The 24,213-nt window shown below is 35.7% G+C and overlaps 1 protein-coding gene across 2 annotated transcripts; it reads right to left on the reverse strand.

Moving 5' to 3' along the window:
- Positions 1-16,547: 16,547 nt before the first annotated feature.
- On the reverse strand, positions 16,548-23,889 carry LOC117414658 (F-box/LRR-repeat protein 15-like). 2 transcript variants are annotated; one of them, XR_009329052.1, is made up of 4 exons: positions 23,774-23,889; positions 23,069-23,247; positions 22,518-22,769; positions 16,548-17,245 (listed from the first exon to the last, which is right to left on the reverse strand). XR_009329052.1 is itself a non-coding variant. In XM_059026408.1 (4 exons), exons 2-4 carry the CDS (start codon positions 23,162-23,164, stop codon positions 17,220-17,222), a joined length of 360 nt encoding a protein of 119 aa, XP_058882391.1. In that variant the 5' UTR covers positions 23,165-23,247; positions 23,774-23,889; the 3' UTR covers positions 16,548-17,219. The 2 variants fall into 2 exon arrangements, 1 of the variants encoding a protein (XP_058882391.1); XM_059026408.1 differs by having other exon boundaries at positions 22,518-22,755.
- Positions 23,890-24,213: the final 324 nt, after the last annotated feature.

The raw sequence follows: 24,213 nt of genomic DNA on the forward strand, positions 1-24,213 counted from the left end.
CTGCCTAGACAGAGAAGCTTTACCATGTAAAAGGATGCTGTAACTTTAAACCTGCTCAATTTGCCCGAAGCTTATTTTTCAGCAAAAAAAAAAAAAAAGATACTGAAACTTTCATTAAAGTAATAAGTGCATGTACAGATTGAATTGTTTTGTGTTTTGGATGTCTGTTAGCCTACAGTGATATGGCCTTATTTATGGATTCCCTGAAGTGGAATTGACATTACTGTTCCCGTGTTTTGACTGGACACTAATGTCTTGTGTAGATGAAGAATTGCTCAGAGGTGCTCTATGACAGAAGACAAATGGTAGCTGACCTGGAGATGCAGGAAGGTAAGGAGCCCTTTTGGCACTGCAGAAAGTTGCTCCAGAGACATTTGCTGTGTATCTTGTGAAGATACCTCCATGCATTACTGACTACAAAGCACAGACTAATGTCAAAAAGTTCACAGAAGTTTAAAAATCCAGGTATATTCTTTTTTCCAACTCTAAAAATATATATAAACATAAAAAATAGAAAAGTATGCCATATAGAGAGTAATGCCACTAGTGGCAGCCAGGATGGCACTAATTTGACGTGAGTCCACTGCATGGTATTTAAATTGTTCTAGAGGGATAAATGACCATTCCTTGATTATATTTAATAATGGTACTGCTATTCTTATAGTCCCATCATTTGTCTTTATCACAGTTATTTGGTACTTTTTGAAAACCACTCGAAAGATAGAGACGCCATAAATACATTTTAATCTCTGGGAGAATGCTGTTGGAAAGCTGGGAGTGAATATCTGCTGTAAAGACTGCTTTGCAGAATGGTCCGTATAGTCATCACTCCTGAGTCCTTAAAAAAGCCTCCTACAAGCCCTTCATCAAGGCTGTGCTGCTTGTCGTGTCTGAAACTGACTTGCATCTTCTATATATCAGAGTGCATGTCAGGGATTCCACTTTTATTACAGTAGTCTTCGTGTATAGGAAACCGATTTTCACCATTGTAAATGCTCCGCCTAAAGGAACAGGAACTTCACTTAAAAGAACACCTTTTTGACCCCGCTAGTGATTCGTTCACAACTGATACAGTTCTGTTTTGTAACTTGATAACATCACTCCAAAATTACATGTAAACAAACGGTGAAGCGCGCTACTGTTTCTCTTGCTACAAAAAGTTGGAAATCGTTCGAGCTCTTGAAAAAAACCTGAATCAGACACAAGTTGCCGAGCAATTTGGTGTTTCCCGTTCTGGTGAGTTGCTTCACCATTCTGTTAAATAATTATGTACGTGTCTTGAATATTGCTCCAGTACATTTATTCATAATTAATCTAGAGCTGCTGCTGCTGCATTTTTTAACATGCTGTGTTAATTTAGTTTGACAGTTCGTTTATTAACGTTAGTTTCTCTGTTACTTTATTATTATAGTTTATTAACATACACTTGCCTATTGCTTTTTCTTACTTATGACAAGTAATACATATTTATTTATTGATTCATTCATATTGTGTCTGGTGGTCAACTCCGTTTTAGAGTACACTTCGGCTTAGAGAACACTTTGCATGCTTCCCGTGGGGTGTTCTCTTAGCTGGAGACTACTGTATTAATAAGTCAGGTGAGAACATCACATTTACACAAATGCATGTGCTACACTTGCAGTTGTTTGTTCAACTCCTGCATTTACACAAATGCATGTGCTACACTTGCAGTTGTTTGTTCAACTCCTGCATTTACACAAATGCATGTGCTAACACTTGCAGTTGTTTGTTCAACTCCTGCATTTACACAAATGCATGTGCTACACTTGCAGTTGTTTGTTCAACTCCTGCATTTACACAAATGCATGTGCTACACTTGCAGTTGTTTGTTCAACTCCTGCATACTAGTTCACAGTGAGCAACCCAACAGTAGGATTTATTTTATCACAATATTTTCTAACTCTTCTTCTGGTTTCCATAAAATACTAACAAAGCTGCTAATGCAGCCAAACTGGTAGAAATTCTTATGTGCCTGAAAACCTGGTGTGGAAGTGTACCTTTCTTCCCCTGTTCATAGGGCCCTGAAGAGTAAGATAATGTATTGGAGAAATACAACTGGATTAAGACAGCAGGGTCTATTCAATTTATTTAAACAGATCTAAACACCATCACTGAGATAAATACAATATGTGTACCAAGGTTATGAAAATCAGAACATCTACATGAAAATCACTGCAGTGCATTTCTGCTGTAGCATCTTATTACAACTGGAGTATGCTACATGTTACTATATTGCACCATTCTATGATATAGTATACTACAAGTTAAGATGAATGTTAATCTTATAGCCAGCTTTAAATACAATGTTGCATTCTACAACTGTACACAAACAGTAAAACAGATAGCATACTATTTACTATAGCTTTTGCTAGAATATCCTAGAATGTACATACCCTATCTGCACCTTGCCCTAATACTATTTATTAAGTTCTTTCCTAGTCAGTTAAAAACAAGAAAAACAAATTTAATCGCCAGGAGCAAAATTACATCTCCAATAAAAAAGAGCCAACTTCATTACGGCTTAACATAAAAAGATCAGCTGCTATTGATCCATAATTTGGACAAGTGCCACGTTATTGACAGGAAGACAAAATATGTTAGAGTGTCCATGTTTCACAAATTCTGCGTGTACACTCAATCACTGAAACAGAAATTGCTCTGCTGTATATAATAACACAAGCGTGCTCTTTATTTTCCCCGTAGATCAATGCTAATGTGACGAGGGCCTCATAAGATTGATGTGGTCTGCAACATGTTTAACCCTTTCAGTGCAATGTAAAACTACAGCGGCAACAAGAATTAGGCTCTATGTATCAGATGCATGCCCTACAGTATTAGCCTATTAATTGTACTTTTTACACAATTTGCAGAAAACTACTGGTAATGTTCTAAGATACATTTTAGAATATTTTTTTCATGTAACAGAAAGCCTTAAAAAAAGAAATATATAGGAAAAGAAAACTTAACTGGAAGCCACAAATTTTGTAACATTCCAGCATATTTTGTGCTGTAACGTATTATATCAAACCCAAAGTATTCTCAAATGCAGTACTTGTAGTCTATCAAGTGATGCAATTACACAAAAAATATGACTTTTTAAGTATTTTTAAAGCATTTGTAAACGTTCTTACTGTAGTTTATAACTTACTCTACATTCCTTATTAATGCATGTTACATAATCTATTATGAATTTTTAAATAGAAATTATACCTTTTGAGGGAGGGTTGAAGCTGTTCTGCTTTAGATAGTGACCTATGGAAAACAAATGTATTTCAAAGATATGTTCAATGCAACAAAAAAGGCCTAAGCCACTGGGGAACCATTACTATTAAAATAATCTAAGTCGTTCATTTTAAAATCATCTGGACATAACATGTGGCAAGGGGGATTAGCCTCTTAAAGACTTAGCTGCATGTCCCATGGGTTTGAATCCTTGTCTTATTTAATATATTCACATGGATGGCATGCATTACCTGTAAGGTTAACTCCACAGAGGCCCAAGCAATGTAATCTTAAATAACTGTAATCAATGGTCCAGTTTAAATGGGCTATTCATACATGGGGTAAGCAAGGGGGTTATTAGCTCAGTGGAGAAATGAGATTTTCTATAATGTGATTTAATCAATTATTCCTGCCATATATCTCCCTGCTGAGGGGAATCTATGTCTTAACCCTGGCATGAGGAAGAGACGGAAACTATCAAAGGGATACTTGGTTTTGTCACCTTTCTTTATGTGGATATGGCAACTGGGGAGTAAGTCATTTCGTATTACAATCACTGCCTCTCCCCATTCATGTAAACTGTTTAAATGATTTACCCATTGCTTTATGTTTCGGGTCTGGAATATTTTCTGAATAATTAGTAAGAAAATGGTAGCATAGAGCAGGCAGGTTAGGAACAGCTAAAAACCAAACCAGTAAAACAAAGTACACCTGTCTTTACTATTAGGAGTTTGGGTTGCCTACAGGGTGTCAGCCAATTCACACTCACATTCACCACATATCTGTCCTTTAGTTTTCTTTTGTGATGTCATTTATTTTTCATCTATTCTAATTCAGAGGTAAAACAATAAGAGGTAGACAGACACTTCAGCTAGTGCGTTCTGCAGTGTACTGAGAGAGAGAGGGACAGATAAAATTCTCTTAGGGTTTTCTTCTTGCAATTCTCCTTTTCACATACATAATCATCTTAGAATTGCATATATATATATATATATATATATATATGTATATATATATATATGTGTGTGTGTGTGTGTGTGTGTGTGTATATGTATTTGAGTTTTGTGAACATAGTTTATTTATGAACTTAAGCAACATTAGTCTACCTAGCTATTTCTACCATGCAAACTGAAGAAATTGGACGCCAAAATGCTGTAGTTAATTATTAAAATAGAAGCCGTATTTATATATGCATATACACCTACATAAATATACATAAACATCAACATAAATATAAATACCTGGTTAAACAAACAGAAATAACATTAATACATTTAATTGGTGAAATACTGCAATTCAAAGATCAAAGCTCAGCATTGTAAGATGTAAAGTGTAGTGTGGGATGATTGTATGGCCCAGGATCTCGTCTTCTGGACCGATAGGAGCCGCCCTCGTTTGAGGTGTGACCTCCGACGTCAGTCAGAGGTCACCAAGGCCGGGTGATGGAGGACCACCGACCCCCAGAAGGGAGACACAGTTGCAAAGGAGGCGGTGGGGAGTGGAGGAGAAAGGCTTGCAGAACAAGTATTGGAAGGTGAGCCTGGACTATATACCGTAAGCTAAGGAACCAATAGGATTAGTGTAGCAAGCTCAGCCTCACTCCTAGTACTACGGCAAGCCTCTATTGCATATACAACAAGAATCATGCCTTTTTTTCACAATTGGCCTTATCTAATGCTTTTATCAATTTTAGTGAATATTTAATGTTATTTATAAGCCTGTATAATCTGGATAAATCTTGGTATTTTTGGGTCATCCTTTCCAGTGTGCTCAAAAATTGTAAACACAAATGTAGGTTGTTAAGACCTGTTTAAACTATTACAAATTCTTTCTGGACATCACATTTGCACAGCAGGATTTACATCCCATCCTTTTTAATATTCAAATCCCGGTCGGTACACCCTGAGTTTCTGCTCTCCGTCAAACTGCCAGATGGGGGCAAACAGTGCCATGAAGTGGAAAATAGATCTCCTGTGTTTGTAATGGCATAGAAGAAGACTTGAAGCAGGACTGAACTGGCTGCCAAAGTTACAAATGTGAAGTCATGCTTACTACTGACAGAGCATATAGGAGAGTCCAATAAACAGGATTCTCAGCTCCTTCATAGATAATAATAATGTATATATATATATATATATATATATATATATATATATATATATATATATATATATATATATATATATATATATATATACACCCAAATAGCTGAAGGTATACAAGAACTAAAGTGTATTTTAATACACTGCTTAACTTAAACATATTTCTTTCTCTGTGTTGTCCATAGTTCTTCTGCTAACATATTTTAAAATGAGAGGGTTTTATGTTCACTGAAAACATTTTGTAAAGTTTTTTTGTTAATGTACTACTTATTTTACTTAATTAATTAATTAAACAAAACTAAATCAAATTAAATAAAGCTTTCAATGGATGCAAATAAACTACCAAGATTACACATTTTTTTAGACAGATGATTTCAGCAGTGGCTGGCGATATTATTTTGAATTATGTTTTTAATGTATTCAATTTAATAGAATATGTTTCTCATGTTTTCTTTGTGGACAGATTTAAGAGGCAAAATTAATATTAACTGGCATCTGGTATCAAGAGAAAATGTTTCACAACTACTAACTATTGAAACTCAAGTCTGACATCTAGTGTTCAGTTTGGATACAAGTTTGAGCAACATTCTTTATATAACATCTTTAACATCCTTGAAGAATAACTTATTACAAAACTGACCAGTTATTCAGTGGGGGGCTTGGTTTATAGTTATATCACGAACTGTTGATATAAATGACTCTCATTGTGTAATGACAATAATCAGAAAATCTGATTTGTGTGTGTGTGTGTGTGTGTGATTGTTAAATTTATAATACTAAAAGACTAATTGTGGTATCAGTTTCAAATTAGTTATCATTAATTAAGATTCAGATTTAATGTAAAGACCCATCATCTATTTTATTAGTATGATAAGCAATTTCTCTTGATATTTCTGAAAATTGCTCTTGAATAGTAGTTTATTTTTGGTTAGGGACACCAAAATGGTTTATTTTTGTTCAATGGAAACAGCCCTGAAATTATTTTGGGATGCTTTCTGAATACGGTCAGTAGTACTTACAGAATATGACCTTCAAAAAAAAAAAATAAATAAATAAATACATGTGACCTTTTTAAAGCACCTCTGTGGTATTTATAAAGCCCTTAAACACATCTTTCAGCTGGTACACCACAGTGTAACCAGCTTATAACATTTCTGATTTTCAAAATCTTCAAATGTGATTTTCGGTGGATTCTTTTTATTTATTTATTTTTGTGGTAAAAATAACGAAACAGCATCATAGTAAAATATTGTATATTAAAATGTTTGCTGACAAAAAAAAATGTGGCGCGTTAGCTAAAGAAGGTACAATGCAACTACATGGAGTTTTAAATGGGAAAACATGATTTAGTATTGAAAATAAAACACAGTCATTGTTGGGTAACCAAAAGAAAACACAAATACGTGTGGCTTCCACACAAGCCTTGTGTGAAATGTTACAGTATGTGGCTACAGTTGTGTAAAATGTTACACAGCATGTTGTTAAGCTGTCTGATGTAGTGATGCTTCAACACAATTATTGTATTGATTTTTGAACTCCTGTGTGCATCAAGCACACACAGCCCTGTTCTATCACTGTACAACTCATTTATATTCTTCTAGAAAGAGCTTTTCAATTTATTTTCAATTACTTGTCTTGTTTACATAACAGCAACATTTATACATAAAATGTCAATGCCAAACTAACTTTGTAGGTTTCATTTATCAATATAATTGTAATGTGTAGACTAGAGTTCTGTCACTGTGTAAAACTCTGTTCTGTGCCTACATTAGCGATCAAAGTTTATATTGAAGTTTCATAAATCAAAGTTAGTGTACTGGGACTGAACTCTAGCAAGATGTCAAATTTGTCAGGACCGCTGTGAAGAAACTCCAGGAAAACAACATTTATATTTCACGTTCTTATTGTGTTTATGGCAATCCCTTCACAAAGGCTGCCTTTGCTTTTCGTGCTTACAACAAATTATTATCAAATGAAGTCAGATACCATGACAAAACTCAGTCCATCATAGAATGTATTATTTCTGCAGGAGGACAAAATCATTTTCAACTTTCCAAAATCTGTTTGTTATAAATATCAAAATAAAAAATAAAAAAAATAAAATAAAAATTGGTTGTCAACAGAAGTTTTTCAAGTAAACAGGTATTAGGCACAAAACTGAAGTTCAGGAGAATAATTCAAATGCCTGAATATGATATAAATATATTTTTGTTGAAATGAATGAATATATAATGAATATAGGTAAATAGAAAACAGTATGTGTTGTGATGAAAAACAATTCATGTGCACACACTTTTGATTGAAGAAAGTAAAACAAAGAAACTGGGGGTTGCTGGTCATGGTAAATATGGTTATGTGGACATTTTCTTGGTACTGTATTTCTCCAAAACACAACAACTCTGTGTTAATCATATTTATAGCAAACATACTACATTCTTAAATGTCTAGATGTTGCTCCATTTTGTTATTTTCCTACTGTAAATTCCAAAATACAACTTCTGCAGGTTATTTACCTTTCCTTATCAATAATCTTAACAGTATCTCCTTCACTAAAAGAACCATACCAAATGTTTTTGTTTTTTTTAACAACCAGTCATTGGGGTCTCTTTTCTAGGCATGTAGTTTCTGTTCACCTTTATGTTAGATTGATATTGGAAACCAGTTTCCCTCTCCTGCTTATCGATCTGGGAGAGACCATGATTTTATTCCTAAGGTATATAGGGGGCCAAATGTGTTAATAAATACCTTATGATATTGTGCTAGTCTTTGTCTTTAATATCCTAACACAACACGAAGCATGACAAATGCCAGGACTACCTGTGTTCTCCCAGTATATAAGGTTATAGTAATGCTCTGTGACCACAGTGATGTTGAACACGGGAACCAATTTTCTGCACATTGGTAGCTTCTGATTATCATCTAAAACTAAGACCATGCAAGTCGGAATACAGCAGCTACCTGAGATATAAAATTTATACATATATAAAACGTTTTGCTTATTTGCTGTTCAAAATTGGTTTCTGTTCTCAATAAATCTGCCAAAGTAAGAAGAGTTCACAGATCACAATGCGTGTGTTACTGTAAAATGGTACTGATTATTACTATACAGGAGCTACAGTGCTAGCTCACTTTGTGAATATAAGTATTGGACATGCTGTAGTCTAGATCCATAGTTTTGTGCTATTTGTGTTCCAATTTATAAAGAAAAATGAAAGTGCTAGTGGAATGGCAAAATGGAAGACTGGGAAACATGGCTTTATAATAATGAGGGAGCACTTTAATAATATACCTCACTGATTTATAATATGCATTTTACTAAAAACATCAATCACAAATTAAATATTTCAAATTTAGATTTTAGAGCAAAAAGTAGCCACATTTTGCAGTTGTTCTTTAAAAAAGGAGACGTTACTGCACTTAATTATATATATATATATATATATATATATATATATATATATATATATATATATATATATATATATATATATATATATATATATATATTAAGTGTTGAACACTTAAGGTCCTGTTTAAAAATGCATGAAGTCAACTGAAGCTCTAACTTGTAATACAGTCTGTATGAAAGCCAATATCCTGCATGTTCCATTCCCGAAGCATGTGCTACCGTTACTGAGCAAATTATTTATCTGTAGTGCTTTTGATTTCTTATCAAGTTATAACTGGGTGGTCTTATGCCATGGCAAAAAAAAAAAACAAACAAACATTTAAATTAAAAAAAAAACAACTTAGAACCAAGTAAACCAAACACACTGGTAAACAACAATATTAATATTGATAATATTTCCCCCCAATTGATGATTTACAATGGCATATTATGTCTGTGAAGAGGGTTTGATTTATGAACAGAAGGGGAGACTGAACATTGAAATGTGTGAATAGTGTTCTAGATGTATTTATTTTATTTTATTTTCAATAAAAAAAAAATGCACCAGTGACAGAAATTAAAAATTGTCTGCCGGAAATAACGATGACATTTTCACAGCATCACATCTTAAACATAAAACTAAATCATCTCATTGTTTAACTTCTGCATTTGCTGTATGGACAAAAAGCTCCCCCCATTTTGAAAACTGCTTGCCACAACGTCACTCTGTACGTTAAATAAACCTTACAGCAATAAGAGGTTATAAATTGCATCTTTAAGCTATGATCCAGTATAGCACAACAGAAATGTGTTAATTTATTCTTCACATTTTACAGGAAACACATTCTAAACTGATATTTTCAAAGTGTACTGATCATATAATTCTTTTACAGCCAGGCCAGTTAAGGATGTCTGTGTCTGTCTCTTATCTTTTGTCCCACTTGCCTACCCGTTGATTTCCACCTGGATGCCAGCAGAGTTGTAATTCAGTGTCTAAGGAAAAGGATTAGAGTCCCATGCAGGGCGCTGGCTCCACTAATCAGTTTGAGAATTCTCCCTATGAGGATTTTGCATTGTTTTATTTTCCTCTTATGAAGCCCTGCCTCACTTAGCAAGCAGTGTGCTGCCAAAGCCCTTTGTTTCCCACCCTCCCTCTTGCAGGACCCAAACCTCGGATACTTGCCATCAAGGAACCACTGGCTCCCACAATAAGGTGTCTGCGTGAGGTTAGGAACCTGCTGCTCTTGTTTACTGACCCTTCTTTATAACTTGTGTGACTCCAGGGTCATTAAAAATCACTAGACCATATATCAAAGTGTAACCATACTAGTAATGTGCTGTTGGGTCTCTGCTTCTGAAAGTTGCAGTCTCCATCTTTGTCAGTAAAGCTACTTGGCTAGACTCCATTGTGAGAGTCTCTGTTAAAATGCCAGATTTGTCCTTTTTAATGTTGTCACAATGATGGAATCCCCCTACAGGACAAATAAAAAGTGCCCAGAAAGAGGGATAGACTGCAACTTTTAGTGTTTTTAGCTAACAAATAAATCTTACTTGTCATTCATTTCCATTCATGGAAAGAGAGAACTAAAGACTTAAACAATAAGATTATAGGGCCACTGGAAATCTTTATAAGCTCTGAGATGCATTAAGATCCAGTACAGTTTGAATGTATGGATTGCTTTTAGTCTTCTGAGGGGCTTTATCAGAAATATTGTGTGTTAAATACAAGTTTTTATAGGAGGTTTTTATCTTTCTTCAGCCTGGGATATTATACAGTCATTTGGCACAGCCTATTGCTAGGGATACAAAGCAGACAAGTAAGAAAATCACATAACAACTCTCTAAAACCAGTATTCTGCCTGACAGGTCTGAGCAGTATTGAGTACTTTGTCAATGAAGTTGACTAGATGGAAAAGTTGTGAAAACTGCTTGTGCACTTCAAATGCCTAGGTCAATGAGATCTGAGTATGCAGTTGCTGAATACCATATTTTACTCTTTTCAATTGTCTAGCCAACCTAATTGATAAGCCATTGTTTGTTCTAAAGAAAGTGGCATCTGTTAATAAAAAATTACACTTCTAATTCTGCTGTAGCAGATCATTTGCTAATTGGACCGTGACTGATAAACTCTTATTGAAACTCTTATTGACTAAGCCACTAGAATTGGACAACTAGCAAAGAAGCAAAGATGACCTATACATGTTTAAATTGTTGCTTGAGTCATTTAGGGTTGACTGTTAGAATATTCATTATTCATCCTAGATTTGAGTTTTTTTAAGGAATCAAGAGTCACAGTCAACTCATATGAAATATGGACTTAAGGTACATTAGGTTCATTAATATATAATAATGCATATAATCTATAATGTGTTATTTAATGTATTGGTAATAGTACATTCTAGATATAATGTATTACTTAATTGGTATTGATCTTATTTAGAATTACAAAGGTACAGAATTCTTAAGTAATAGACCTAGTACTTGATCTATGTATTGATATTGGAAGGTTGCAGAAACAACACCTTATTTGGACACATTGTAAGGTACTCTTTAGCATATGTCAGCAAAATGTGACTTCTAGAAATTCCTGTAATCTTTAGCACATGGCTTCTGGAAATTCTGTTACATCTGTATAAGATCTAGAGAGAGTAAAAGCTTCATCGTCATTCTTTATAATACAGAGAGCAAGCCAGGTAGGACAGCAGGACCCAGGTAAGGGGGCCAGGCTGTTGAAGATCACTATCTGCAAGTACTGTTTAATATAAAGGCAAAAGCCTAATTTGTTTTGTTTTTTTGTATTTAGAACCAGTATTTTACTTCACCTTGGCTGCATGTTAATTAGAACCTATTAAGGGGCTGTCGAAACAGGGTAATACGTATGCAAGATTAGGCAGTATAAAATAAACACTTAATCAATAGAGAGTTCCAATTAAGAAAAGCCGTGACTGACATAATAGATAGCCATTGGCTTTGCACATCAAAAAACACTAACTGTAAGATAATACATAATGAGCAAATGATCCAGGAATCAAATCTCAAATCAATGACATTTAAGTCTAAAGTCTAATCTAGTCTTATCAGTCGTGTTTTTTCCATATTAGATTATGTCACAAAACACAGCACGTAAATGATACTGGATCTATCTTATCTGTATGACAATCCAGCCCGTTATAAATATTTGAATGAGAAGAATTTAGAAGGCAGTGTTGCCAAGAGTTTAAAATAGACAATTTCCAGTCCTACGTCCTTGTCGGGTAATTCAATGCAAAAACACATACATCGCCTGGTTATTCTTTGATAATACGTGGTTTTAGAAATGTTATTTAATTATTTTTTGGACGCAGTAACCGACACAGGCAGAACGTTCCATTACCAACAGACACAGACAGAACGTTGCATTGGCCCCCTATTCTCCACCAGCTATGTTGCTTGGCCCCTTATTCTCCACCTATGCCAAAGTATCATTAGATACATTCAGTAGAAAGCTTTCCTTTGAAATTAACAATATAAATAATTTGATTGTATAGGTCAAATGTAAAAAGAAAAGTGTGTGTTGGGTTATTTCCAGTTAGACAACTGCTTAAAGGCAATTGAGAGGATAATGATCATCAGACATTTACAACGTAATATACTGTATTTGCCACCAGAAGTGTTTTAATGCATATTGATACCCTGTTAATTAGGCTATTATTAGTACAGTATTCCTAAGTGACTGACAGATGTAATTTGATATCTCAAATGAATGAACTTCGACTAACCATTTACATGGAGGGCTTTATGCATGCACTTCAATGCATGCAATTATTTTTATTATTGTATTATTATTGAGGTTGTTGTCTGTGTATTTAGTCCAAGAATTGGGGCGGCTGTTGGATGTCTGGAATCTTAAAACGGTGAACCATTTTATCGTGGCCAAGTTTAAAGTTGTCATCTGCTTTATTAAAATATCCTAACCTTATAATGTTGAAAGTTCCATTTACTTTGGAAAAAAAAAAATCCTACCTTTTTAACAAAGAGTTGTTTTGTTCTATTCTGTAATGGAAAACAGAACAGTCCCCAGGGGAATGTGAACTGAGGCCACCAGACTTGTCACATATTGAAATGTGGAATGATGTGGTGAAAGACAAGGACTTTGTTTTGTAAAGTTGTGCCACCCAGTCTCATATAAAAGGCAATTTAAATAAACTATCTGACAGGCAGTAGCAGCTCAAGTTTTCTGAAAGATAGGATTAATGCAGAACTCCATAAAGTGAACAAAGGTGCATCAGAAGTTAATTGAATAGGCCAGAAAGACATTTTTAAGGCTAAAAATCTAAAGAACGATTTCATTGTATTTTATTCCACTGCCTGATGTAATCCTTTAAAGACCTAGATTAGTATGCTTTAGTAAGAAATGCTAGGAATTAATTTAAAACACAGGTACCCACATTTAATACAATCTCAAAAATATCAGTGATTAATTTTACACTTATACTGTTGAGTTCAGTTGTAGTAAATTGCCACAAGGTATTGGCTCACAGTTTCTGAAAAATTAGAATAATGCTAAACTCCATACAGTGAACAAAGGAACATCAGAATCCAGTTAAGTAGGCCAGACATAGATTGACATTGCTGGAGTACTTCACACATTGGGTTGGTCCAATTGACTGCCATTTATTTCTTACATTGCTTCAGGATTGTCAAATATAGAATTTACTTTAATGGCAGTTAATCCAAAGTGTGCCCCAATGGCTGCCTTTCCTCTGTAAATGGACGTAACTGTCTGCTCCTATTCTAAATCTCCACCCACTCCAATGTTACAACATCTGATATGTCAGTTTATGCATTTTACTTTTGTTTTTTCCAAGAACATACAATGGAACTAAACAAAATAATCCAAGAGGCACTGTATGAGTTCATCCAACCCCACATCCCAGATGCTGATATTGGGTAAGACTTTAATTAAGAACATAAGAACATAAGAACATAAGAAAGTTTACAAACGAGAGGAGGCCATTCAGCCCATCTTGCTCGTTTGGTTGTTAGTAGCTTATTGATCCCAGAATCTCATCAAGCAGCTTCTTGAAGGATCCCAGGGTGTCAGCTTCAACAACATTACTGGGGAGTTGGTTCCAGACCCTCACAATTATCTATGTAAAAAAGTGCCTCCTATTTTCTGTTCTGAATCCCCCTTTATCTAATCTCCATTTATGACCCCTGGTCCTTTTTTCTTTTTTCAAGTCAAAGAAGTCCCCCGGGTTGACATTGTCTATACCTTTTAGGATTTTGAATGTTTGAATCAGATCGCCGCGTAGTCTTCTTTGTTCAAGACTGAATAGATTCAATTATTTTAGCCTGTCTGCATACGACATGCCTTTTAAACCTGTGATAATTCTGGTCGCTCTTCTTCGCACTCTTTCTAGAGCAGCAATATCCTTTTTGTAACGAGGTGACCAGAACTGAACACAATATTCTAGGTGAGGTCTTACTAATGCATTGTAGAGTTTTAACATTACTTCCCTTGATTTAAATTCAACACTTCTCACAATATATCCGAGCATCTTGTTAGCCTTTTTTATAGCTTCCCCACATTGTCTAGATGATGTTCCTTTCTCATTATGCCATGCTTTGCACATAAAGCTCCTCATTCACTTGTGTTTTGGAGGACCTTGGATCTCAGGTCTGTGTGGAGGAAAACTTTGATGTTGAGATATTTGTAGAAATGCTGAATGTTTATGTCCCTGGATTTGTTGGAATTGACAGGTAGGGAACAAGCATTACTGGTTTTCCAGAGAGCCTTAATTGTAAGATACAGGTACAAAAGGTCTAGTTAAGCTGGAATAGCTCATACGGCTAAGCAATAGTTTGTTCGAATACATATTGGATTTTTACATGATTGTATGGTTAGTCAGTGAATCATGTTTTATGTACAATATTCCTTCTCTTGTATTTTGAGTTACAAATATACAGTGGCGTCTGGTAAACCTTCACATTAATAATACCCGTTTTTGTTCAATAATATTTAAGTTTCAGAACTGCATTTGTATACAGGAATATGGCCTGATTCATATATGTATTTTGTTCTTTACATTATTAAATCCAGGATATAATAATGCTACTATTGTGTATTTATTTAATTATTTGTATTCTGTTTCTAGTGCCAAGTATGTGAGATGATGTTTAATCTAGCAGTGGCACTAACTAAAGCCCGGAACAGAGATAAGGAACATTAGGGTAAGTTTCTACAAAATACCAAGTCATAAAAATGTTTTCTTTCTTACCACATAAAGCTCAGTCGCACCAAAATGTAGTCATTTAAAAGGCCCTGACACTGCAATCTGTTTTGTTCAGCACAAGATACAGTGTATAGCTATTAAAATTGTTTTTCTATTTAAAATTGTAGTTAATGAGGTAAACTGTAATTAAACCATCAAACAGTGGGCAGAGTAATTACAAGTCCATTTTGGTAATTTAATAAAAAAAAAAAAATCACTTAGTAATCCTAGTTTTAAACCCTCTTCGAGAATGTGAGCAGACATTTTTCTGCTTCTATATTGTCCTGTATGACCAAAAATGTTGCCATCCTAAGTAGCTTAAAACAGCTTAAAATTAGGCTGCCCCTTTGCCTTTCATTCAGTGGTTCTAATTGCAATTACTAAAATGCTGTATTATGGTGTTTCACAATCTTTTAACACTTTATGCGGTATGGTCCCGAGATGCTCTTCTGTTCTATTTACCTGCCATAGACACACATAGCCAAGCTAGATCAGCCAGTGTCTTTAGAGAAGCACCATCTAGTGCACGGCTGCAATAATAACGTAATCTGTGTTTCAAAGCTGCTCTAGAAACAGTTAATAAGGCATTACAGAAAACGTCACGCTGACATAACAAGTAAAGCGTGTTAAAGATAAGCATTCTAAGAATGCGGTTTATATTTAGTCTATAAAACACAAGAGTATGAGGATCTTTATGAAATGCATCTTCTCTGGCTACATACTTGAGAAATGTACACTCCTCTCAATTCATTAGTAATGATATACCAAAAAACTGTCAATATACTAAGACATGCATGTAGCTACAAAAACTGAAGTAAATGTTTCAATGTGAACAAGAGCCTAACACATTGGGATTTATTTGTTTTTGGGGATAATTTTATGCAAGATTTGTGGAAAATATCAGCTATCCATTCTTTAAAACTACATTTATTTTATTTTATTTTATTTTTGTATTATTTGGGACAGAACATGTCACTCCAAAGACACGTGCTGAAGTTTCATCAACTAACAAATGTGATTTCGAAATGAAAAGCACTACACTTCAGCACAGCCAGAGGGAGCTACAGCAAAGGTAATAGAGAGTATTAGTTTAACTATATATGCAAATTGATGATACTAGAAGCTTAATAAATGGTAGTCTGGTAAATGAGAGGATTAAAACAAAATCAACTACAAGCATTGCATTTTGTATCTTTTGTTTTCAAGGAAGTTTCCAATGAGGAGGACAACCAGGTGCAGCTTCTGCTGGAAATGTTCCCCATATGCAGTATAACAGATGCCAGAAGTGCTCTCTCCATATCCAAATGGGACATTCAAGAAGCTGTCCAGCTTATAATTGAGGGAGATGTGGAGTTGAACCAAAGCCTCCCACCTAAGGTACATTGGTTACACTGAGACTTGCCAAGGTATTAAAATAATCTGATGGTGTACAAATATGTCACCTTTGTTTAAATTACCGTAGAGTTCCCAGAGTAATCTGTATGCATGTACAGTAGAACTACAGAATAATACTGAACGATTAAGCCTTAAGATACTTTAATGATGCATTGTTCAGTGCTGTTTTAGATACCTTCAATGTAATGTTTTGTTTTTATTGGTTAAACCACAACTCACAAAGTCAAACCTAAAAAATATCAATTTTTAAAAATGAAGAAAAAATAAATTAACGCCAAATAACCAAGTAGCCACATATTTGATTTACTTCACCCAGTCCATCCTTCTCCTGTAATTTGTAGTTAATCTGAGGTTTTAAAAAAAAAAAGTGTTTTACCTATGCTGTTTTATTTAAAATAATGAACTGTTTACATTGTAAGGTTAAAATGATTAACTCTGAAGACCACATCCCTGCAGTTCTGCACAGCGCCATGCAAGAGTATAATGCTCATTAATAGCCACATTGGGTGTCATGCACAAAGTCAATGTCCATTTTGTCATTATCATCCAGGCAGTGTATCGATGTTCAAAGGAAATAAGCCACTGCAGTGGGTTATGAATGTTGAACTGTTAACACAGATTACACATGTGTCATGAGCTATCTAAACAGATAATTTAACGATAAATAATGCTGGTAATGTAAGATACAATTAAACTTGTACAGTCTATGCTGGATTAAATCGTCTGTACATTTGTACTATATTTACTAATGAGAGTGCATTTTTAACAAGTCACAATATTTTCTACTCATGTGCCAGCACAAATATATAACTTTCGTCTTTTGAAACGAATGAATCTTCAATTGCTGTACTTCACTTGATAACCTGCAAAAGAAAGGAATATAAAAATCAGAGGCACTCCGAAAAACAGCAAACAAAACTTGAAAAATAATAAAAGGTCAGATTGTGTTTAGTTCACGGTGTTCCATTAACTACAATGGGGGGATTAGTACATCTAACAATGCATAAAATACATTTTTGCAAATAAATATTATTGTTAAAAGGCAATTGGTAGTTCTAAGTAGTAAAAATACCAACAATTATCAATTTTTAATATGCTGATTCATTTTTTTATTTTAATGTAAGTAATCAAAGATCAAGTAGCTTTGATAAAACTCTGATGACGCTAAAGAACTACTTTGTATTTTAGAAAAACAGTTTGAAGACAGCTCCTGATGAGAAGCTGAAAGCAAGTCTTCTTGAGAAGTGAGTGAGCGGAGTGTATCACTCGGTAATTGTAATCCCCGGGTTTGACTCGTAATCAAAAGTCCAGTTTTACGTACACCAACACTAAACACAAAACACAAACACAGTTTTTAGTGACAGTGAATAGGTGCTAGTGCTGTAATACAGTTCTCTGTGAATGCAGGGGTGAAAGTGATGTCCGGGTTGATGCTGGCTTGCGCTACAGCTCTGGATCATGTTATTGGTAGTCTAGTTTAAGACAAACAGACAGTTACAACAAACACTAACACACAAGACAAAAACTCACGGTTCTCAGCAAATAACACGACTCCTTGTGGGTTTGTATCTAACCATTTACCAAGGACCAGATTGCTTACACTACGACCCCTATATACCCTCCATGACCCCTAGGTTAACGAGCGCATCCACTCCTCCAATCCGCGGATGCCACGCCGTTTCCCATCCGGGGCATTGAGTTTGGGTACCGTTGCTCCGCCCCTTTTCTAGATAGCCGACTTCCACCTAACCCAAGGAATAAACTATCATGCCATTTAGTATAGGATACTCTGTTCCCTTTACACAGTGCCCTCACAGGTAGGGAGGGAGATCTAGCACCAAGAATAATTTGATCTCTGTCACAATGGGATAAAGAAATGTATGACAATTCAGAATACTATCAAACACTCTCAGAGAAGCCTTTGGATAATATGAAAAATGGAATTAAAGAAATGTTGATAAATGCTAAAAATGCAAGATGGATCAGTGAGAAAGAATATGGTTTATTATGGTGTGAACGTCCCAGACTTCCATCTTTTTATGTGCTCCCTAAAGTACATAAAGATCTCCAAAATCTACCTGGAAGACCTATTATATCGGGCAATGGATCCATTGCTGAACCAGCTTCGCAGTTTGTTGATTTTTTTATTAAGCCATTTGTGCCCTCCTTACCTTCATACAAGATGACCTTATTTTTTGGTTACTTTGGATGTTGAATCTCTTTATACTAACATTGATCACAATGAAGGTTTGACAGCTTCAAAGTATTATTTACAAGAACGACCTGCAGATAGTTTGCCTCCCAATGACTTTATTGTTAATTTGACAGCAGTGTGGAGTAGTGGTTAGGGCTCTGGACTCTTGACCAGGGTCGTTGTTCAATCCCAGGTGGGGGACACTGCTGCTGTACCCTTGAGCAAGGTACTTTACCTAGATTGCTCCCGTAAAAACCCAACTGTATCAATGTATACAAATGTATATATAACAACAGGTAATCAGAAAGGAAAAACATCTTAAATCCTAACTTCTTCCGAAACTACAATGTCAAATTATTGAACACCATAACAAGCTTCAAACCACACAAAGCTTCATTTTGAACTTCCATAATGACCTTCTTCCAGTCAAGGCTGGGGTATGTGCTAAAAATGTAATTATGCAAATTCAGTTTGGCTGCACACAATTTTATTAGAAGTGTATCAGATTTCTATTGAAGGATACAGTTCTTTCTTTATTGATTAGCAATTCCAAACTTTCATCCAGCTGTTCTGTGGCGCTGCTCATGCAACTCTCATTTTCTTGCAGGGAACATAAACAAATATCTCTTTAAACTGTTGTTCTGACTCAGATGGTGTAGGCACAATTGCCTGGATCTAATAACTGTGTTTGATATAAGGACATATCTGAACTAATCTTTTGGATTCATTGTTGAACAAGCAGGATGCAGCACAGCGTGTGGACTTTTGGCTAGAGAAATTCCTGAAACATCCTACACAAAGGAAGAGGGGGGTTAATGAGCCGAGAATCGGGGGACTTTAGCTGAACCTAACACCAAGAGTCTCTACAAGATAATAATTAGTTTGGGGCCCGAGATAAGGATTTATTGAGGAAGCAAAAGTTGGAGACGACCGAAGGAAGTCATAAATTAAATAATGCAGGGTGAGTCAATCATAGTCCAAAAACAACGGAAGACAGTTGTAGGGGAAATGTATAGGTCTTTGTGCGAAAATCCTATAAGAACTGGCAACTTGCAGCAAGAACTTTGAATTGGTTCTGAATTGGTTTCAGAGTTGGTCTGACCTGGTTTCTGAGTCTCACATGGCACATAAGAGAAGATAGCATTAAGCTTATACCTCTTGACTGCAAGAAGATTCTGTACCCTGCAATAAACGAACGTCAAAGAAAGCTCCGTGTTCAGGACTCCTGCTAATAGGAAAAGACATCTGCGAGTCAGTTTATCTACGCGTCGAAACGAACCATTCCCGGCTCGGATACAAGCTTCTGTTCCCATTCGTAACCACAGCATAACGAGACTGTGTCTGCCTGCGAGGCGAAGCATTCAAAGAAGAAACCACACAGCATAACGAGAATGTGTCTGCCTTTGGGCGAAGTATTCAAAGAAGTAAACACACAGGACATGTGTGAAACCCCCACTTGGGTTTTGAAGATAAAGGAGCCCAACTTGGGTTTGAAGAATTGCGGAAACGAAGCGAGAATATAACTACAACGGAAGATTTGTTCAGCAGACTTTTGGGGTCTTCTTCAAGGAACCGTTGAGTATAATTCCCTTCCCTTTCCCTTGTGGAACCAGAGTAATTAGTGATAATTACAACACACAGAAATTGATAAAATAGTTATCTTAAATTGCGCTTTTAACGCGCTCATGAAAAACCTCAGAGTTTGAACCTTGTTAAAAAGTAACTAAGCTGATTAACTCATTGTCATATGAAGTGTTGCAAAAGTATACTTGTGTAATTGTTAGTAAACAATTGTAGTCCAGCCGTAGCTGTGATATGTTATTAGAAGAAATGTAATTGTGAAATTGTTTTTGCATTTCAATAAGTGCTTGTGTTTCACAAGTTATTTTACCTGTGAGCAGTAAGCACAGGGCCACTGTCTGTGTAAATTGAGCTGAGGGAACTGTCTACAGAGTGACGTCATCACCTGCTGGCAGATCCGCGCAGCCTGTACTGAAGTTGAGACAGAAGAGTTGGTGTACTGTGTTAGAATGAGATGTTGAACCTATGCTGAATGTTAGGAAAGCAATAGGATTCTCCTTGTACTGTAGTTTAATTGCATTATTAAAAAACAACATCTAGAGAAGCATATACATTCAAAGAGTAGGTGCTGACTTATGCTGCATTGATATGTATGTGAACTGTTACCGCGTGATGATTTTCTAAGTTTTTCCTTTCTGTATAAACCGCTACAATATTTTATCCTACTTTGTTGTGGTTGAGGGTGTTTTGTGTGTTAATTGTAATTCCTCGATCTTATACATGTCATTAAATAAAATAATAATTAACGTGAATGAATATTCAGATTATTTAACAGATTACTATTTTATTATTTGTTTATTTAGCAGACGCCTTTACCCAAGACGACTTACAGAGACTAGGGTGTGTGAACTATGCATCAGCTACAGAGTCACTTACAATTACGTCTCACCCGAAAGACGGAGCACAAGGAGGTTAAGTGACTTGCTCAGGGTCACACAATGAGTCAGTGGCTGAGGTGGGATTTGAACCGGGGACCTCCTGGTTACAAGCCCATTTCTTTAACCACTGGACCACACAGCCTCCTACTAATAGATTGTTTGTGTTTAGTCGGTGATCTAATATGGTAATGGTCATACAGTATTCATTCAAGTTGATTAACACACGTTAATTTGAACTGTATTAATTATACAAGTTAATTAAGTGTTTAAATTCATTATTAAACAAACTAACGTAATTAGCCCCACAATGGTTACAGGGCATCTGTAAAATGTGTTAAAGATACAAAGCAGAAATTACCTAGAGAGTTCTGGAGGATCTGGAGGTTTATGAAGGGAGCAAATCCAACTACATCCTGCAGCAAAATCAGTGCTCGCTGTAGAGGAGGCTCCACATCTATCTCCACACCTCTTTTCCGGAGCAAACCTAAAGTGGTCTCTGTGATATTGTGGCTGTTGTTCACCTTTAGAGATTGAAGCTTAGTACAGTACTCCACTACAGTCCTGGGAGCAGAACAGATACAGACTAAAAAATTATATAAAAAAGACTATAGCTCCATGTAATAATGATTCCACGTATGCTCACTCCCTATGTATAACCACATGCAGCACAATACAGAAATGCTATGTCTGTACTGAGGTTTGTGGAATACGGTTGGGAAACTGTGATATCAGTAAATAAAATGTGGGAGGCTTTCTTCATATTGTGATTTTAAGCTCTATTATTGCTGTTGAAGTAAATAGTTCAGGCTTTTTTTGCAGTCTGTTTAGTGTAACTAATTAATTTGCATTACATTCACAGCATATTTTAAGCTGTGAATGTGAGAGTTTTGATAGTCTTGACATGTTAGCATTTACAGTCATTTACTGTATCAGTTATAAAATAACTGATTATAGGTACTGTAAACCATAAAGCACTGTGCTGTATTTAAACACTGTAAACCATACAACGTACTAAAAAGCCTGTCTAAAACTACATTGTTCCATGTTTTTTTTATTATTATTATTATTATTTTATTTAAATACTATCTTACAAATAATGAGTAATGACCAAACGGCTTTCTGAGATGTGCTGTGTCAAGTGAAAGGATATAAAAATGGCTTGAGTGGTATAAAACTAATAAAACCACGTTGCTTTTTCTATCAGGTTTTCTTGTATTGCAGTATGTATTATTTATAAAAGACAATTGTTTTTTTTTTCCTCTGCACTGTCTAGTAAAACATATTTAGAATCTTTGTTAACCCACACTACAAGCAGGAGACAGACACATCATCACAATACAGTAGCAGTAGTCAGCAAAAATAAATTGTAACAATACAACCACTGCATCAAAATTAACCTGTAGTTGCATTTTTTATAAGATGGAGGCTTTATGGTTATATACAAAATGCACTTCTCTCAACACAAATAATATATACTAATACCTGATGGACTCATTATTTCCCTAAGGCATCCAGTGAGATCCAGGTGCTCCATTTGAGGACAGTTCTTGGCCCCCACCTCTACAGAGACATCGCTGATATTTGTGTTGACTGCCACTGACAACGACTTCAGCTTGAGGCACTTCTTGGCCAGGTAGCAGACGGCCTCATCTTTGAGCTGCCGACAGGCAATCAGGTTGATGGACTCCAGCCCCATTTGCTTGGGTATGCAAGGACCAGCCTGCAAACATCAGTCTACAATTCGTATTGAGTTAAACATGTGTTTCAGTGCGGGGAGAGGGCACCGAGAAACAGCTTTGTAATTAAGAACATGATTATGTGCTTCTGTTGTGCTGAAGGGACATAGTAGTCCTTGCTTAAGGAGTTTTGCATGCTGGTCAAGGACATGTATTTTCAGTAAGGGTTGAATTAAAAAGGGAAGTGGCAATAGTTGTGCATTCATAAATCAAGTAAATCAGAGGGCACATATATAAAATAACAGCACAACCTAATTATTTAAACAAAATTATATATTCCAGTAAAAAGTCTGTTACCTGAGAGAGGTCAAAAGAGCAGCAGTTGGCCAAGTAGACCGGGATGAGGGCTTGAAACTGCTTGCTAACTCTCTGCAAGCTCACTAGGTGGCACATTGGTAAGAAGCAGAACACATGTGGCACCAGAACATCCTCCCATGGCAAGTCCAAGAGGTGATACCAGCAGCAACAGATGAGATCTAAAGTGGCGATAATGGGGTATTATCAAGCAATGATAGATTTCAATTCTACTAGCAACAGCAAAAAAGATGGTTTCCTATGTAGATGCTGAGCTCAGACATTGGCCTTGATAAGAAGCCATAGTTACTCAAAGATCAGCCAGGTTAAGATGGTATTTTCTGTATTATGCTTTTTTTTCAACTACGACCTAATTTATATAACGCATAATGACATGTCCTTCAAAAGCAGAATGTATTATTGCTTTACCAGGAGACTGCAGGTTTGTATTTTGTAACATGACCATAAAACACATTTTTCCCCCAAATGCTGCTTGTACAATCACAGGACTCACAAGACAATTATTTCACAATATCTCATAAGCATTTCTTAATACAACGTAAAATACTTATTAAATCAATACGTATTAACATCATCTGATGTTTGAAAAAAGCAGATTATGTACTTTTGTGTTTGAGCTACGCATCTGTAAGCGCATTGATCCAGTAACCTTTTTATCGCATGCCTGCGATCTTGCGCCTTAGTTACCTGCAGATCGCACTTCCTTCCATCTCAGCTAACAGATCACCGATGGACTGGATTTTGTACTGTAACACAATGAAAAATATAAGTACTGCTTTCCAGATTTGCGTGCATCTCTATTTGGGTTCCCAGTACTTGGAGAAACTGCTGCTTTCTGGGTGATAGTTCCCATTCGCCGAATTGCAACAAACTAAAAGTACCGTAGTCCTATTAACTGGGGATGATACAAAGTTGGGGATCAGCTGGTTAAAACCAAGCACGTGAGTGTTGTTTTCAGGGTTTCTGTGGCGGGCGTACTGTATTGATTGGATACTTTAGTGTCAACCATCTGGACAACAGTACTGAACGGAATGTTTTATTTTTGTGCGTAGTAACATTTGCATTACTGCTGCTGAACTGTGCAAGAAGGAGCATATAGTTAAACTTCACTTGCGGCATTTAAAGTG

The sequence above is a fragment of the Acipenser ruthenus genome, chromosome 7 (assembly GCF_902713425.1).
Source record: "Acipenser ruthenus chromosome 7, fAciRut3.2 maternal haplotype, whole genome shotgun sequence".
In the NCBI taxonomy this organism is placed as follows: domain Eukaryota; kingdom Metazoa; phylum Chordata; class Actinopteri; order Acipenseriformes; family Acipenseridae; genus Acipenser; species Acipenser ruthenus.